This window comes from Condylura cristata, unplaced genomic scaffold (assembly GCF_000260355.1).
Source record: "Condylura cristata isolate star-nosed mole 26May11 unplaced genomic scaffold, ConCri1.0 scaffold00018, whole genome shotgun sequence".
NCBI lineage: Eukaryota > Metazoa > Chordata > Mammalia > Eulipotyphla > Talpidae > Condylura > Condylura cristata.
The window spans coordinates 35,982,876-36,002,017 of NW_004567119.1; the positions used below are offsets into that span (position 1 = coordinate 35,982,876).

Consider the following 19,142-nt stretch of genomic DNA (forward strand, 5'->3'; position numbering starts at 1 on the left):
AAGAAAGAAAGAAAGAAAGAAAGAAAGAAAGAAAGAAAGAAAGAAAGAAAGAAAGAAAGAAAGAAAGAAAGAAAGAAAGAAAGAAAGAAAGAAATTGGTTTGACTTATCAAAGTTTGATTTCTTTAATGGAAAAAATCTAAAGCACCAATAATCTGGGGACAGTATTCAATATCTGCAAAGGTTATTTTTACCGTTAACATATTCATCAACAGGTAAACTTAGAAAAACTTAATTTTCTGAAAGATTAATGATCAACACGATGATCCAGTTTATTTTCCCAGGTATACTAGCCAATTGTTTTTGATGAGTTCAAAGCTTGCTTTACTGGGAAAAGATAAATCAAAATATTTATTCTAGATGTGAATACACATGTATTTATTCTAGATGTGAATACACGGGTATTTCATAGATGTTCTGTATCACATGATACAGGCAAAATGGTTTGTTACAAAATAAATGGTTATTCCATTTTAAATAAAACTGATTTCCCTGTAAGGCTCTTGTCTAGTGTAGTTTCTGTGATTCTCTTTAACAAATTTAACAATTGTTAAACTCCCCCTCAACAATTTCTAAACACAGGAAATGGCTGCCTCAATTTTTATCTCCATCTGGCAGAACTTATCAACCTATTTGAGCTCCTACTGTATAGCAACTAAATTTTCTTCCAGCAACTTCTCCCCACCCCACCTCCATTCCATGACGTGTATTTCTTGTAAAACCACAAGTCAGTAAACTTCCTCAGGGAACTTGTAGCAATGCATGACCAACTGACCCTGCCGTGTGTAACATAGTTTATCATACTAGCTCTTTGGTCTGGCATCAATTGCTAGAAAACCTCTGGTGTCCTGACAGACTAAGTGTCTATACTAGGCTCTCACCTTCTGCTAACAGGTATCTAGTTTCAGTGGGGGGGAGAAAATGAAGATGGTAGAGGAAAAGAAAGAAAAGCAATATTATCTTTTAATTTAACATTGAAGATGATAAGTATGTATTTCTCCCACGTGCAAAAAAAACCATTTTCAAGATGAAACAATGCTTGTACCAGCAAATCTTATCAGAAACAAATGGCCTATTAAGTTCATATAGCCTATTAAAGAACAAAACACACATTTGGTCTGAAGTGAGTGAGTCCCTATTAGTCCATGAAACAATGACTAAATTGTTAATGCAGACTTTGATAAAACTGCTAAATACATAGATATTCATACATGAAAAAAATTGAGCCACTGACAGAGGATATGGATGTAACCTCTAGTGATGTCTTATTGCTACTATAAAATTCTCACCTGCAGATATTTCTGATCATTTATTTTCCTCTTCTAAAAATTATATGATGTCCTTTTTAGTTACTGTATGCAGAATCTAACAACTTCATAGTGATGAAGGCCTGATGAATACTTTTTAATGATGTACCTGGGAGTTAACCATATTGCCTGGAATAACACTAAGTTAACTGCTGGGTGGTTCCAAAGAAATAATTTCAACTAATTCAGTTGTTTTCAAGGAAGGTAAGGACTGGTAAATTTGCCCTTAAAGGATGCTGGGCAGTGTCTGGAGATATTTTTGGTAGGGAGGGTTGAGAGAGTGGAGGGCACACTAATGCCTCTACTTTGTAAAATTTAGGGACTTTGCTATACATCTCATCATGAACCGAACGACTAAATAATCCCATCTCAAAAGATCATTAAGGCAAGCTGGGAACTGAAATAAATGATCCATTTTCTTAGAATTAGCATTTATCACTGGAAAAGGAACACATTGGAAGAAGTCAAGTTAGCTACCCAATAACATACATCAGAATCTAAGTCTAGTGAAAAGGAATTAGCGATTGAATTAGGTCTCAAATGTGTCCTGAATGACTAACTTGATACTCATTCCATTATGTCAAGCAAATGGGAAAATACCTGCTGATACAGCAGAACTCCAGAGCAAGTTCCTTCATTTTTGGTGTAACTCAGATGCCTTATTAAATGTTTTTGTTTCCACTGTTCTCATTAGTGAAACAGATGAGTTAAAATAGATGATTTCTAAGATCTCTCTCTCCCCTTCTAAAATTGTATTTTTGTGTAAACAGTGATGTCATACATTAGGAAAGCTCCCAAATTTTCAAATTCTCTTTTTCTTTTTCTTTTTCTTTTAAACTTCTTTATGAATCTTAATATTTTCATTATAAAATGGGAATGAAATTTTTAATCTCAGATTGTTTTCATTCTACTAACTAAAATTTTTTTCAATCATTTCATTTTACTATTATTTTTGTACAAAAGGAATTTTAATCTGGCCCAAGTGCCATCATTATTACTCACTTCTGGACATTTTAACAACATGGATGAATCTTAAATCAATTAACACAGAAAGGAAAACATCTGTGGCTCTAATACTTTTTAGAGTGGCCCTTAATGTTGTTTATATAAGGAATTTAAGAAGCATTTAATAAAAAAAAGCCATTGAAAATTCCTAATTCATTGTGTGCTAAAACAGTAGATATTAAAATCATGTCAATTTTGTTAACAAACACAAAGCATGTGTATCTGTTAGAGAGGATTATTAGAAAAGTCAGCGGAAGGAAATGTTTTCGTGTCCATCAAATCCAGATGTTCAGCCCATAAAATGGAAACTGAGAGTGAGAGGCGGGTTATGGTCTCCGATATATATATATATTTTTTTAACCCCTCCCCATGGTATCTGAGAGACTTAAGAGCGTTTCTTCTGGAAAAGTTCATGGACAACAAAATCCAAATAGATTTTTAAAAATTAATTGTGCTTTCTTTTTGTTTTAAATAATTATAGTAATTCCTATTAAAAATGGAAAGGAATAACAGATGCATTAAAGTAAAGGATGGATACACCCAGGATCATCATTATGTAAATAACTTGTTTTAAAGTATAAAGATTTCTTTTTAGCCAAAAACTCTATGATGAGCATTTTCCTTTATAAACTGACAAAAAATTTATTGGAGCAAAGATTCCATAAAATCTTGTTTTTGTGGACTGTAATGATTCTTTTCCTTAGTCTATTACTCTTTAGCAAATACAGATGGTTACAGAATATTTTAACTACAAAACAAGAGTCTACATTGGCAGTGGCTAAACACTCCATATTTCTGTTTTTGTATCAAAATGTCCTTCATTTATATATTCAAACTTTTTTTAAATAAATATTTTACCATTCCATCTCTTGCAGTGAAAATCCAAAAGACAAGGTAACAGTAATGAGTACCTGTACCTTTTTATAAAGTTTTCCAAATGCTTATTTTTTTTAAGATTTATTTATTTAGTCATACAGAAAAGGGGTATAGGCCAGAGGTGTGGGTGTGAGAGAATTCACCAGGGACATTGGGGAGTAGAGCAGGGAGATTTACGATACACTCTGAGGGGAGCAATGGGTGGCTCAGGAGAGGTCTCCCATGCCACATGGGTCAGCTCCCTGACTGGGGATCGAACTCACTCTGAGGTGGCTGCCGCCAGCTTGCCGTGCTGCGTCCTAACCCATTGCGCCACCAGAGAGGGCCCTCAAAGGCTTACTTTAATAGTACCATATATTATCTCATTATACTTTCAGAAGTGCTTTCACATTCATTTTCTATAAGCATTTTTAATTTTAAGGTGTGTAAACCCTAATTATTTTAAGTAAAGAAGTGCTTTCACATTCATTTTCTATAAGCATTTTTAATTTTAAGGTGTGTAAACCCTAATTATTTTAAGTAAAGACATTCTATTAAGGGTAGCAAAAATATCACTTAAGATTCTTCCAGCAAATGCATTTTTTTTCTTTTCATAACTAAGATGAGAAAAATATGTACAGTTAAACTGATGTTAATAGAAAACATCTTTAGTTTTACAGTGCTCCTGAAAAATACAATATGACAAAACTGCACAAATTTTACATTTGACACTAAAGGTATTTTTATTATTCTGATTTCCCTGTCTTTGAAGTACTCTTTATATATTGTACCTGAGTTGTTCCACTTTCAGAATCTGGAGGTTCTATTTGCCCTTGATCTCTAGCAAGTCCATTCCCATTAGCTCTGTCATCCTTGCTTTCAAGTGCCCTCATCATCATACCTTTTTCTGTTATTAGAAAAGGGATAATCTGACCCTCCCTAGTGGTGCAATGGCTTAAAGCTCAGCACTGCAAGAGAACCTCAGCCACTTCATTGCAAGTTCAATCCCTAGGCCCGGAGGTGATCCACATGATGTGGCAGACCTCTCCTGGCCTCTCCGCTGCTCCCCTCAGTAGTGTACTTCGTTGATCTAGCTGTTCTACTCCCCACTCTGTTTCTGGTGAATTGCCTCACTGCCCCACCCCCCACTCGACCCCTGGCCTTCTGGCCTGTACCTCAGCTCTGTATGCATAAATAAATAAATCTTTAAAAAAGAAAAAAAAAAGAGGGTAATATTTTATTTCAAAGGCTTTAGTGATTTTTCTGCTGTAGGTCACTCGGAAAAGATCCTTGATTTTTCTCCCTGTGAGAACCTTTCTTGAGTTTGTAGGTAGACTTTTGGATTCTGTTTGCCCTAAAGTTGCAATGCAGTGAGATGCATCTCAACTCTTTATCGTTTAAAAGATACTGATGCCTCTTTTTTAAATAGGAGGGCATTTACTTCTGTCAAACTTTTACACTTAAAACAATGAGAAAGTGTGAGATTTGCTTACAAAGTTGAGCTAATATGTCTGACAAATAGATCATTTAAGATTATGAGGCCTTTATCTCACTACCGCTCACATAAAACTAGATTTTTCTTGCATTACAGGAAGAAATTAGGTTTTCTGACTCACTGGTAAAAATGCCTATGTGCACAAGAATCTCTATGTCCCATACTTTAAGATATTGTTTACAATATATAAATTGGAGCACTTTCTCTCATTCCCTTCCTCTGATGGTCCACTTCTCTCCTCTCTCTCTCTCACATAGTGAAGCAGGTGTGCTTTACTACTGCTTTATATTTATATCTATATGAAAATTATGTAGAGTCAGGAAGAGAAATCTGAACAACTTTCTCCTTTTCAATATAATTTCATTACTGAGATCATAGGAAACTTCCAAACTATCTGACATGCATGCCATTTTTCAATTTCAGCAAAATACTATAAAGCAAAAATAAATATCAATGGTATTTAGGTTACTTAGTCTTTTGGCTTAACTATAATTTTGATTTTTATCTATTAATATTAGTGACTAAGGATTGTCTGAACATTTATTTAACACTTTGAAGAATTAGAAACAAAATGTAGAAAGAAACCTAAAGCTGAACAGCAAGGTACAGGTAAAGCATCTTGAAGAAGGCCCAGCAAATGGGAAGAACTCAGGGTTGCATCCCTTTCTTTATATTTTTTCACAATTTCAGTATTTACAATTAGAACAAGAAACAATACACTTTATTATTCATTTTCAGGATATTCTAATCAATAAATTGTATAATAAATAGCAAGAAACATAAATTAACAAATTTACTTATGTTAAAGGCAAATATAAACTAGACTGGATTATATAATGATTTCTTAAGTTAAATATGCCTGGCACATGGTAAGCACTATTTTTCATAGTGTCAAGTATTTTCCCTATTAACTAACTGCCAATTGGTACAAAAATAAATTACTCTAAAGTTATCTCTTGTAAAAAAACCTATCAAGTCTGAAATTAAAATCCTATATTTGCATTACCCAAAGGACAAATCAGTGTTAAAATGCTGCATAACTATTAAGGCTGTTAGACCTATGCAGCAGAACCCTAAATGATAACCGATTGTTTCTCAAATTTCTCAAGTAAATGGAAGACTTAAAATTTGATTTAGAAATAAACATTGTTATGGAACCAGTAAAGTATCAAAACACATTTCAACCTGCTCAAGGTTGACACAGTATTTTATAGTGCTGTTTCAACATGCATCAAAATGAAATGTATGCCAAAAAGGACTACCAGAGCATTGTGTTAGCAAGACATTTTTAGTTAAATGTCTAATTTATTAGTCTATCAAAATATTTTACATAATTCTTATAAAAAATTTTAATAATCACCTTCTGAGGTATATGCATTTTATCCTCACCATATAAACATCATATATATGAAGATATTTAAATCTTTTTTCCAAATAGTATCAATTCCTTCATATTTACTTTTGTGATGATATTAAAATTAAATAAGGACATTCAACAATAATTAGAATGTACACAAATAACATTTCATGAACCGTTCAAAAGGCTATATGGATTTGAGCTTTTATGTGGAGTTTGCCAGATTCTCATAATATATCAGCAAGCACAGTACACCCTTTACTGTCACCAGCTCTTTCCTTTGACATTCAAAGCAACATAATTTTTCTTTTCTTCACTGGCCATTTTTCCTCATTTCTTTTTCAAGTCACTGCTCCCAAACTTTCCAAATATGAAGACTGCCAGTCCTAAAACTAGGTCTTCAGTGTTTCTGAAACTACACATTCTTTTCCTCTCTCAGATTCATTCTTTTGATTTTAAATTGCAATTGCCCATAGTAATTCTTAAATGTATGTTTCCAATCAAGACCTAATGGGCCCCATGCTCTTAACTACAGTTGATTTCTAGGCCCCACCCCTCTTCTAGAGGTCTAATGAGCATTCATATAATACAAACAAGACAGCACCCTTGATTGTTTGCCTTTAACTGGGGGAAGTTTTCCAATTCTGGTTGCCCATGGGGAAAAACGAGTCATTCCACAAAATTTCTTTCTTCCACATAGCAACAATTTTTTATCCAAGGTATATTGGTCCTTTCTTTCCACCTCCACTGTCAAAATTTAGTCAAGAATGCCATCTCCTTTCTTCTTTCCCCCAAATCAAATGGCTCCTGTTCCCATGTTTTGTCTCCTTTCTGATATATTCCCTTGATAGCAGCATGGTCTCTAACACTGAAATATCCTTAGGTCATTCTCTGCCTAAAATTTTCAAATGACTCCTTTCCATTTTATATAGAATATAACCCAAGTCCTATTCATTACCAACAGGCTTTACAGGACCTATGTCCTCTGCTTATCTCTCCAGTGTCACCACACACTGTTCACCCTGTACTCACCAACTGCACTTGACCTCCTTTCTATGCTTACCCAGGTGTTTTTTTTTTTTTTTCATTTTCCCAAAGGGCTTTTGTACCTGCCAGTTCCTTTTCATGTATATCTTTACCTTCTTGTCAAGTCAAGTAGCTTTAAAAAAAGGCCTTCTTCATAGGTTTCCCTTGATACTCCGTCTAAAGGGGCATTCACCCCTCAAGCTGTTCTGTCTCATTGTTATCACATATTTTAGCATTCATCAAGATCTGAAATTTTCTCAATTTGTTTGTTACTTCTCTTTGCTAAAATAGGAAAGTTAGATAGATTTTCCCTATTTATTTACTACTCTGCCAGCATTTAGAATAGTTCCTGGTACATAGTAGGGCTTTATAAACAATTACCAAGTCAATAAGTAAATCATCTCATATAATAGCTATTGCTATTATAATGATTTTAAAGAAGCGGAGTCACTGAAACATCAGCTCCCTAATGTTTCATAATTGACAAGCTCAGAATGATGTCCAGGTAAAGATTCAAAGTGTGATTTCTGAAGCACTTTAAAAATGGAGTTTGCCTGAATTCAACATTTCTAATATTATCTCTTTAAGTTACTTTCTTCCTTTCTGATCTTTCTTTGCAGATCTACTTCCTTCACATCATTACTTCCTCTCATCAGCAAAATTCTGAACTGATATTTGTTTTTTAGCTATTGTATATCTTGATTATACTACAGTATCATAAGAAAATTCAGAAAATAAAACAATGGCATATTGAAAAGTAGAAAGACTGAGTTTATGAGCTATAAGTTAAAACCTTATTTCATAAACCAAAGGGGTTTTTGGAAATCTAAGTCTAAGAAAATCAAAGAATATTTGGTCTAAATTATCTGATGGCACTTCACATTTACGATAGTAACCAAACAGTAAGCATCTTTTCCTTTACTTTTCTATAAGGTTTAACCAACTCGTCCTGGAATATAAAACTATAAGAAAGCTCTACCTGAATTATTTAATGTGCCACTTGGATGACTGAAAAGATTATCTGGTACCTACACTTCCTGGAATAAGATGCAAGCCGCAAGTGTTTTCCATGATCAAAGTGTTTAACAAAGGTCAAGTTACTTCCCTTGCACTTTAGAAACAATAAAATCTAGATTCTTTGGTAAATTATTCAATGCCTTTCACTTTATGTAATATCAAAAATGAATTAGGTGGGGGGAAATCCATTCATTCCATCCTGTCACTCACCTCTAGATGTTTTCGGTTCTATACCCTCTTAACCCCCTTTTCAAGTTGATTGTACTGCAACACTTTTGAATAACTAATGTGGCATCAGCATTCATAGTAAAGACAAATTAATCAAAGATGTCTGTTTGCTTCTTACATGAGACACAAAATCTTAGCTGAGTTAGATCTTGCTAAAGATATGGAGATGAGTCAGTGCACAACAGTTTACCTTACTGGTCACATTAGGTGTATGGGTGTTAAGTATGTGTTTCAAAGAAATGATCTCCTGGAAGCTACTAACTACTTTTCAGTCTTGGTGGGAACTGCTTACCATCCTGTAATAACACTCTCAATTACCTGATTATTAAGCTGGTGATTGAGAGATCTATGTAACCCAGCAAAAAAAAAAAGACCCAGAATCACATAGACCAATGCTGGTATCTCAGCCCTCACACCCCAAGCTCCCATACCTTATTAGCTGGTGACCCTTGAAAATTGTCCTGAAAGATCACCAAAAGGAGTTTAAGAGCATGGTAAACATGGTATGTGTGTGTGCTTTAACCATTCTCTCCAAATAAATCCTTTTTTTGTTGAGTTTGAGTCACAAAACAAACAAGCCAAAGAAAATCAGGATAATTTTGACATCTTACCACATTTATTTCTAGGTAAATTATGCTAGGTAATTTGAATAGTAAAGAAATTAATGTATAGGCAAAAAAAATTTATTAATGCTCTTACATCCAATAATAATCTATACAACTCAGTGACACTCTGAGAATTTCTATCACTGAAAACCTGTAAAGAATTCTGACTGGAAGGGCCTCTGGTGGTGGCACAAGGGGTTAAAGCACAGCACTCTGAAGCTATCTGTAGCCACTGCAGCAGGAGTTTGAACCCTGTCAGGAGTTCAACACAGCAGTCCTCTCCTGTCTTGTTTACTGCTCCCCCTCAACCAGTGTATTTCAGTAAATCCTCCTGTTCTCTTCCCCACTATGTCTCTGATGAATCCCCCTGATACCTTTGTCCTTTACCCCAGTTCTTGTATGCATAAATAAATAAATCTTAAAAAAAAAAAAAGAAAGAAACCGGTTGGAACAGGAACTTAGACACTGTCTTGCAAGAGCAGAGTTTTTATTTGTATAGTATATGTAGATTGTAAAATAGCATTTTAATTTATAATTTAAAATATTAAAGAGTAAGACACAAATAATTATCTATAACAAGGTATATTATTACTTTGCTAGGAAACTTAAGGAGAATTGGGATCATTTAGAGCTCAATCACTGAGCAGCCACTGTTATTATGACATTAAATCTAATGAAGATAGTCACAGGATATGTTATTCTCAATTTCTGATGTGAGGAAAACACTGAAAACATACTTGTTTCTGCACTAATTAAAGTAATTAAGTAGATTTAGCTAACCTGATAAAATGAAATACTCATAAAGCTCTTAGGTTGTGGGTATTAATAATCTGTGAGATTTTTACTTGCCTAATATTCATTTTTGCATTTTACTAATTGCCTACCATAATCACAGTTTAATTTACATAGAAAAGAATTGGGATTTGCAATTTTATACACAATGCAACTGAAAGAGAGAAGAGAAGACAGAAAGGGAAAAAAATGTCAGAAAGAACTTAGCTACTTCTTTCTTCTAGTTCCTGAAATTTTTATCATGTAAAAATTTTACCATGAATTTACTTAAATAGAAACAAAACCATAAAGACAGAACTAAAATTGCTTTTTATAAGCTGTTAAATACTTTCTACATAGATGGCTGGGTTATACTGACAGACTGTCCATTCTGCAACAGAGTTTCAAAGACCTGCAGTCACTCACCCACCTGGGTTCCCCACCTATCCCGAGAGAGAGCCAACCAAAGAGAGCTTCAGTAATGTAATTGACAGAATGCTAACAGCAGGAGAGTGCCTATGTGTGAAAGGGGTGAGAGAATTGGGGATGTGCAGGAGAGCTACCCAGAGGGAGTCAACTTTGAAAGTCTTAAGTAGTAGTTACAATTTTCTCAATTTAAAAATGATGGGAATTAAAAAAAAAAAAAAAAAAGGCATGCCCAACAGTTTGAAGACAGGAAAACATATTTTTAGGAAAATGCAAGTCTATATAACATATGTCACAAGATGGTCACAAATAAAGTTGGAGAAACCTGGTGGGATTAAATTAGAACTGTGCGCCAGGCTAACAGCTTTTATTTTCCTAAATGTACAGAGACCAAAATAGGGGGATTTGAGACCTGATTTTGATGGTAAATGCACTTTGCGAAGTTTTTAAATTTATTATGTTGATTCTTCTTACTCTCTGCTCCATCAGTAGTGAGAAGTTGGTCAATGTGTCTAGTCAGAAGAATCCCATGTAAATGATCAGTAATGAAAATACAACAATTTTAGATTAATGCAGCAGTTCTACAAATATTTTTGCAGCTTCTCTTGGCTACCTGAGTGATAGCCAAATATCCAGTTTCAAATTAATCTTGCTGAAAGAATTCTTAATTATGAAAGGAATGCTGCTGACTGATAGAAACATTAACACAATGTAAATTTGAGAATGGCTAATAGTGCTCAACCTAAATTTTGACAACACTTAAAACTTACATAAATTACATTTTATGTAACACAAATATTTTTAAAATTGAAGCTAGTGGTCACAAAATTTATACAGAGGGGATACTTATTAGTAAATAGAAAAATTTAAAAGTTGAAGCTTTTGGGGGAAATTTAGGTCTGTATTGTTTGATAAGAAAAAAATTACACTGAGATAAATAATAAACAAAAGTAAAATCTCCAGAGGCAAAACGTTTTGATGTGGCTAAAAAATAATCCACCAATTTAATAATTGTAAAAATTACAATTGTAAATTATAAAAAATTAAATTTGATGCTGTTGAATTATTCAGTGAAATAAAAATATAAATGGGGAAACTGGAAATTGATTACTCTGTTGATATAAAAATTACTCAAGGAATTAAATTGACTTAATGGAGTTTTTCTTTTTTGATTTCTAGCTTCAAGGCATACTCATAAATGTGTTAAATTTAAATTCTAATTAAATGCTTATTTTTTTTCTTTTCAAGAGAAACAACCTCATCTTTGGAGTCATTCATAGAAACAGAGGTGGTGCGTCCCCTTACTTTCTTCCACTTCTCCTACTGGCCAATTAAGTTGTACCAGGGAAAAAAAATTTATTTTCATAAACGTTAAGTCTGGGCCCTCCCTCGTGGTGCAACAGGTTAGTGCTCAGCACCGCAAGCTAGGAGCAGCTGCTTCAGTACAAGTTTGATCCCCAGCCCCAGAGGTGATCCACTTGGCATGGCAGACCTCTCCTGACTTGTCCAGTGTACTCCTCAGCAGTGTACTTTGTCAGTCTCCCTGTCCTACTCCCTACTCTTATATTTAGGGACTCCTCTCACTGCCCTTGCACCTCCGGCCTGTACCCCAATCTGTATGTATAAATAAATAAAAATCTTTAAAAAAGAAAAAGTTAAGTCCAACCATCTTTGGGATCAAAATTGTGGGATCTGTACATTCTCTATTCCATAGTTATTCAAGGAGGAACAATGGTGAGTTTTGGCACTGACACAAATTATCCTTGTAGGAATTGTATGAACACAAGAGGGATTGAAGGGTGGCAAGATTTCAGACTGCTGTTATGATGATAAAACATGGTAAGAATCTTGAGCAAAGAGTTCTGAAAGGCTCTATTTAAAAGGTAAAATTCAGAGTAGCCTGAATATCTCTAAAACAGGACATGAAAAGTTCAAAGAATTCAAATATTTATAAGGGTTTATTCGTCTGCCACATTGCCTTAAACTTTATCCCTTAGCGTCTCTCAAAGGAAGAGTCGTGATTTGGAATCATGTCTCAATGGTGAAGAGCTATGTGCTTTGATTTTGTGGGATCACATTAATAAAAGTGACAACTTAGTAGACTATACCATAGTTTTCAAAGGATTTTCATAATTATATTATCCCTTTTAAAGCTTACAACACTATATAGTTAACAAAACAGCTAACAACACTCTATAGTCAAGAAAACTGTCTAGAAGGTAGAAAAATATTTGCATCAAGACCATACAATGCACAGAACTAAATTTCCAAGATATTTTCACTCCAGATCCCATGGTATTCTCCAAACTGTAATGGGTCCTAACATATTTCCTATGATGCTTAATTATTTATTTTATTAGTAAGGAAATCACTGTTTATTTTTTCTTTAATTGGATATAGTTAGTCTTTTAACTTTACACTCTTGCTATGATATCATCCCTTTGGTACCATCTCTTAAAATAATTATTATTTTATAGCCTAGTTTATTTTCATGGCTATCATGACAAATTTGGATTTTTAAATTTACAATCAGGAGTTTTTTCTTGTCTTTCAGTGATTTTTGTTAAGTTCACTTTACCAGCTGCTCATGTCCTAGTATACGTGAGTGTCTTACTGAGTTGCCTTCTCATCTCTCCACTGCAGATTCACTGGTTTGGAGCACTGAGGATTTACTTCCAGCTATGAACATATTTATTGGAAGTAATTTTTTAAATAAAAAGCAATCATTTTAACTTGAATATCATTGCATGTAGTAACAACTTTTTCCACAATGCCATATGCATATGTATATATGTGTGTATGAGAAACTGAAATTTAAAAGCAGCTTTTAAACTTCAGGTACTTGGGTTCCTTTCTTACCAGGAATAAATGTGTATATTTTTATATTTCAAACACTGTACAGTAAGTTATACAGAAGATGTTACACTTTTCTTTTGAGTTTTCTTTCAGTGGAGGAAGACCCTCCACTAAAGAGATTAATTAATTGAAGGTTATTGTGAATAGCAAGATATGTAAGTATATAGATTTATGTAAATTTTTGTTCATCCTGATTTTTGAAAGAGTAGGAGGGTTTCATTCTTTGCTCTTCCTTGTTTTTGTGTGACTCCTGAACACAAAATACCATGATTATATTAGCCAGAATCTTGACTGATTAAAATTGAAATTGTACACTGACTTATAAAAAGGGTTTCAACTGAAGATTTCCGGCAACATTCAGGTATTTTCTAATATAAATACTAGCAAAGGCCATGTGCACAAAATCTAAAGATTACTATAATTTTTATTTCTACAAACTTCAGTACCATGTGGAAATAGCTATCCCATTATATTGCTAAATGAACAACCTACAATGTTTTCTTTTTTATTCTTCCAAAAAAGTACATCTTCATGTATGCAAAAATCATATAGCACTGACCCCTATGTTGATACTAGGCAACTAGTCTGGGTTTGGATGTGTGGTATTGACAAAACTATTGAGACAAAAACTAAGTTTAAACTAAGGTTAAATTTCCAGTCCAGTTTTCTCCTCTTTAAATAATCCTGTAAGCTTATAAAATAATTGAAAAATATCAAAGCTCTGTGGTGATGACAAATTTCTTTCTCTGCACCATGTGCTTATATACACATGGTCTAAATAGAAAGCTTTTCTATAGCAGTTAACACTGTGCTCTCACCAACAAAATTAAGCAAACTGATTACAAATTCCTGTTCTTTACCTACTCAGACTAAAAAATCGTCATGTTATCATATGATCTTACAATATCATATAAGAAATGATGCCCAGATTGACACATTCTGTATGCACACAATAATCATGCAGGGAGCCCCTCTTCCACGTGCCCAGTACACAGTCCACAGCCCCAGGCCCAGGTCACACCTGTACTTGCAAGGGTTGAACCTGGCTCTGTTCATCTTGTCCCCATGCTACACGTCCCCATGCTTTCCCCCCTCTTTCCTTTTTCTATAAACAATTGTAGCTGAAGCAAGAAACTAACCCACCAAATGGAATGCCACTAGCAAAAATATCCATGTGATAGATTAGGAAAATTTTAGAAGCAAAATTTTTGAAATAGGAATTTTCAGGAAGCCAGGAAGATCTTTCCAGGTAAGAGGTAAAATAAAGAAAAAGACAGGCAAAGAATTAACAAAAAAGACCAGGTCTGTAAAGATAAAAATCCAAAATTATAACTACCTTTAAAATTGTAAAAGTACAGGCTTATTAGGAAAGAGAGTTACTTGCATAGTCACAGGCTGGCAGGGAAGAGAACGACTCTAGCATTATTCAATTAACCTTGATAAAACTGTCTCTATCTACCTTTCCACTTAGCCTCTGGCTAAATTTTTGATATCACGTCTCCCCCCTTTCTTTGTCCTTTCTTTCTGATTTTTTTTTCTACATTACTATAGTTTATGGTTATGTTTAAAAAGAACATTACATATTCAGTGCCTGGTAAGAAGTCAGATTTTTAAAAAGGTCTAAGTCATAATAGATTCTGCTTTTGTGTAGGTAGCAACAGTAAGTGCACTGAGGGGTATGTGATAATACCACCAACAAATAATTAAAATTCTATGTCAAAAATGACAAAGCAAGGTATTAAAAAGAATACAATTTTAGTGGAGGTATTCTGTGACAAGAGTATCAAAAGAGAACTTGAGAGAGGAAACAGGGTTTGTACAGAGGCCTAGCTGTCTTGAGGAAGTGCAGAGGAGCGAGTGCTGAAACTGACTAACTTGTTCTATTTTAATCAATTGTAAGAGTAAAAGAAAAACAGTCTCTGGTCTGCTCCATGCTCATTACCAACTCTTTGGTGGATCCAGTTCTGACTAAGTGTTTAGGCTATAATAATAAAAGCAATGAAATATCAAAGTGTTTTACCCCCTTTTATTCTATTTTATTTTCAAGCAGGAGAGTATAGAAAGGGGTGCCACAGACATGTGAAAATTATTGTCATACTGCAGGTGAAAAATGATATGGCCATGAATTAATGTGACAGCAATGGAGATGATGAGAAAATATTTTCAAAATTATTAAAAAGTAAAATCATGAAATAAATATTTCAGAGTGTATCTTTTTGAGAAAAGAAGCCCAAATTTAGGAAAAGAGGTGTGTTCCTTACTTCTGAAGGGTGAGTCTGGAAATGGATCATCAATACATAGCAGATAAAGAGAAGGAACCCTTAAGTATAGAAAACAAGAACAAAACTGGTCAAAGATTAAAGACATTGAACCCCAGTATTTTAAGAGACAGATGGGGAGAACCAATATATATAGTATAAAACAGATCCATCTATGTATATTACATGTATTTGTATGTATGCAAATATCATAGGACCACCACTAGTTGGTATTAGCAACTAGTCTGGGTTTAGATATAGTATTGGCAAAACTATTGAGACAAAAACGGTTTATTATATTTGTTATATAACTGGCATAGGTACCAGGCATATAAAACTTGTGTGTGCATATGTGTATATGCCTATATGTATACGTATGCATTCCCAAACAGAGAAAAGCCCTGGCTCAAGCTAACCATTCTACTCTGCATTGAACCCTTTGAGTAAAAGAGGAAAAGGAAAGAGACCTTCACCTTGCATCCTATTTCCTCCAACAAAATCCATCTCAAATTCTACCAATGACAGGGATTACAGAGTTCTTATTAGGAAAATACTAAAATAAGCAGATAATTTATTATACTTTATCCCCAAATTACTAAGTCACAAAGCATTTAAAATACAGGATTGCTTATTAAACTGAATTCATAACTTGTATTGAATGATCCTAACATGAGATCTCTTGTTTTAATATAGGTGGAAAAACAAGAATTATGTCCTGTCCAGGAAATGAATTTGAAATGTTATGTTCATAACTTACATAACATCTCATACATTTATAACTTCGATGTTACAGAATGATAGCTTTGCCTGGCATTATGTCTCTGTTGGAGACAAACGACACTGATCTCTATTTGTATTCTTAAAACTGCCTTTCCCTAGAATTATCTAGAAAATTTAAACAAAGTTTTGGTTTCCACTTATAAGGTAAAGTGACACAGGACAAAGAGATTCTGCACTTCTGTGTAACACAACCCAGCAATCTGCTACCCTGGCAGTAGTTTGGCCTTGTCCGTATTTGTGTTTTAAAGATTAAATAAAGTGTGCTCCTATTTATTCACTGATGTAACTCTACATGTGGCTTTATTTCTTTATGCCTTTAGAGATTACAATTGCCCTAACACCAGTTATTTATGCCTATATGTATATGTATGCAACTCAATTTTGACACATGAAAGTAAAACACATAATCAATTTTGACACATGAAAGTAAAACACATAATCCATTTCATTTGTTTTTGCAAATGAAGAAAAATGTCTAACTTTAATAATTTATAATTATACACTCATAAGTACACACATTATAAGGACAGTGACAAACATTTTCTGTATTTAAAAGGCTACACCATGTAGCTTTTTGAAAAATCCATCTTTTTAATTAGTAAATTATTTCACACTACTTTCAACTCCTTGTTTACCCAAAATATAACTTGACAAAATTGCCGAGGAGGAGATAGGTACTGCTCTGGCTGGCTTTCACAGGAGGAAAGAGCATTGGAAAGTTAAAGAACAATTTAAAAGGGAATTTCTAGAAGCAAGATTTATAAATGTCCTTCAAATTTTAAAAATATAATAATAAATATACGTTTTACACACACAATGATTATCTCTATGCTTTCCCTGCCAGAAAATATTTCAAGAAAACTATCAATGCCTTTCCATATTTATGTGAGCAACTAAAGTTACTTGGTTCTTTAAAATAAACCTATGTGTATCTATCCATTTATTTGTAGTATAAATTATTCAGCAACATTAACTTAAAGCTTGCTAGATCATTTTATAGCCTTACTTTGATTGTGAGTTCAAGGAAACTTCTTATGATAAAAACCTTTGATAAACTGACATGAAATTTTTGTGGGGTTTGCTCTATGGCCTATGAAACATTTCAATATTTCTTTCTGTTTATTGAGAAATGTTTACAACAGTTTCTGAGTGGGGACTGTTAATGGAAAACTACTCTGATTTATGATAACATATATACTATCACTGTACTAAAATTATTCTCTATAGTTTGTTCTTGATAAAGTTAACCAACTTGTATAAGGATAGTGGCAATAAAAATTTTCTGTATTAAGACTTTAAAAGGCTACACCATATAGCTTTTTCAAAATCCATCCTTTTATAGTTAGTAAATTATTTCACCGACTTTCAACTGTCTATCCAAAATATCATTTGACAAAACTGCTGAGAAGATAGCTACTGGCTTCTTACAGGAAGAGAGAGCAGTCGAAAGTCAAAAAAACAGTTTCATAGTGAATTTCTTAGAAGCATGATTTTATAAATAGTTTTCCTTTTTTAAAAATTTATTTGGTATTTATGTGAAAATCCTATTTTCAAAGTCCTTTCAATAACAAAGAGCAGCCTTTAGACACTGTATCATAAGGAGTAAAACTAATTATCAAATTTTTAGCTACATTTAATAATCAACTAAAATCCACCTAGGCTGGAACTGTTAAAGAAATGCCCAGTAAGTAGACCTCATGTCTATACATGTCAAGCACATGTATGTAAGTTTCTGAGATCTAATTAGTTACATTTTCCTATAGTATATAGTATTTGCATGTTTCTTAAGACTTTAGATGTTCTATCTCTTCAAGACTCTACTATTTACCCATTCATCACCCCGGAAGGGCGGTGTCTCAACTTGAATCTCCACACAAAAAAAAAAATCATTAAAACAGATATTGGAATCATAAACTTGATTGAAAATATACTGTCAAACAGGAAATTTTATATGCAAAAATTTAATATTTTATTAAATATTTTTTATTATTCAAGTGCATTATTTTAAATTGTCGGTATTCCATAGAATATTTTTGTAGTAATCAAATTTGAGGAAGCAAAAGTCTCTGCCAAAAAGGAGATACTTGCACTGAAACCAAAATATTATAACGCAGACAAAATTCATTTTTTGCTAAAAAGATACAATTCACTTATTTTGATATATAAAAATTCCTCAGACTTTCATAAACCTATGTTCACCGGCTTTGTGTGTTCAGTAACATTATTGCCTTTTTACTATCCTTGAACAGTTTATCAAGGAACATAAAGGTAGAAAATGTTTTACTTTTTAAATTGCAACTTTTCACAAATATTTATGCCCATTTAAACAGAAACAATGTATTTTGTCATATCACAAGTCAAGTCTTTCTGAGCTACAACAGCCGTTACCACTTCCCAGCAGGTTCCAGTCACCAACGCTTCACTAAGTCTTCTGTCCATTTCAAACCAGTGTTACTCCACAAGGAGAACATAAATAAGGTTATAATTAAAATTATTTTACTTACCTGTAACAAACAATCCAGTGTCCAGAAAGACAAAGCCGAAGGCCAAAAGTTTAAGCCACAAATACATGGTTATATCTGGAAACCAGCCGTATTCCTACGAAACAGCACGCGTCCTTCTGAAAGGCAAAATAATGGTTGTCTTTAAAAAAAAAAAAAAAATCCATGAAACTGAATCAAAAATAAAAGAAATGAGTGCACACTCTACCCTGGTGACTTAGCAGACGGGGAGCAATTTCCTCCTCTGTTACCCTAAGAACAAACCACTTGCTAGCTACATGAACAGCGAGGTAGTGATGTCAGATTCAGTTTTACTGACTTCTCCAAAATACTACTGTAAAAGGTTCCTCTTTGCAGGAAGTCAAGAAAGTTGTTCAAAGTTGGGCAAAGTCATCTTACTTCCTTAATTCATGCAACTACACCAAGTGAGTAGGCCTTTGGAAATATTTTTTTTTTTATCTTTAAGGAACTTTTTTTTTTAAGTACCCAAAACATACTGCTTTACAATATTCATTATATTTTTTAAAAATTCAAATATTCAATAAATAATCAATAATTTTCTCACCTGTGATATGATAAAAACAATTTAGCATGGATATAAAAATGGGGGGTGTGATAAGGTAATAAATTAATTTTGTTAGCAGAAATTATCTCTTT

The 19,142-nt window shown here is 33.5% G+C and overlaps 1 protein-coding gene across 1 annotated transcript in view; it reads right to left on the minus strand.

Annotated features, from left to right (window-relative positions):
• PTPRC (protein tyrosine phosphatase, receptor type, C) overlaps positions 1-18,582 on the minus strand; it is a 109,034-nt gene extending 90,452 nt beyond the window's left edge. Inside the window, exon 1 of the mRNA XM_012726777.1 lies at positions 18,489-18,582. Within this exon, the coding sequence (XP_012582231.1) occupies positions 18,489-18,555 (67 nt within the window). The 5' untranslated portion in view covers positions 18,556-18,582. The remainder of the gene's footprint in view (positions 1-18,488) is intronic.
• Between the last annotated feature and the right edge of the window lie 560 nt (positions 18,583-19,142).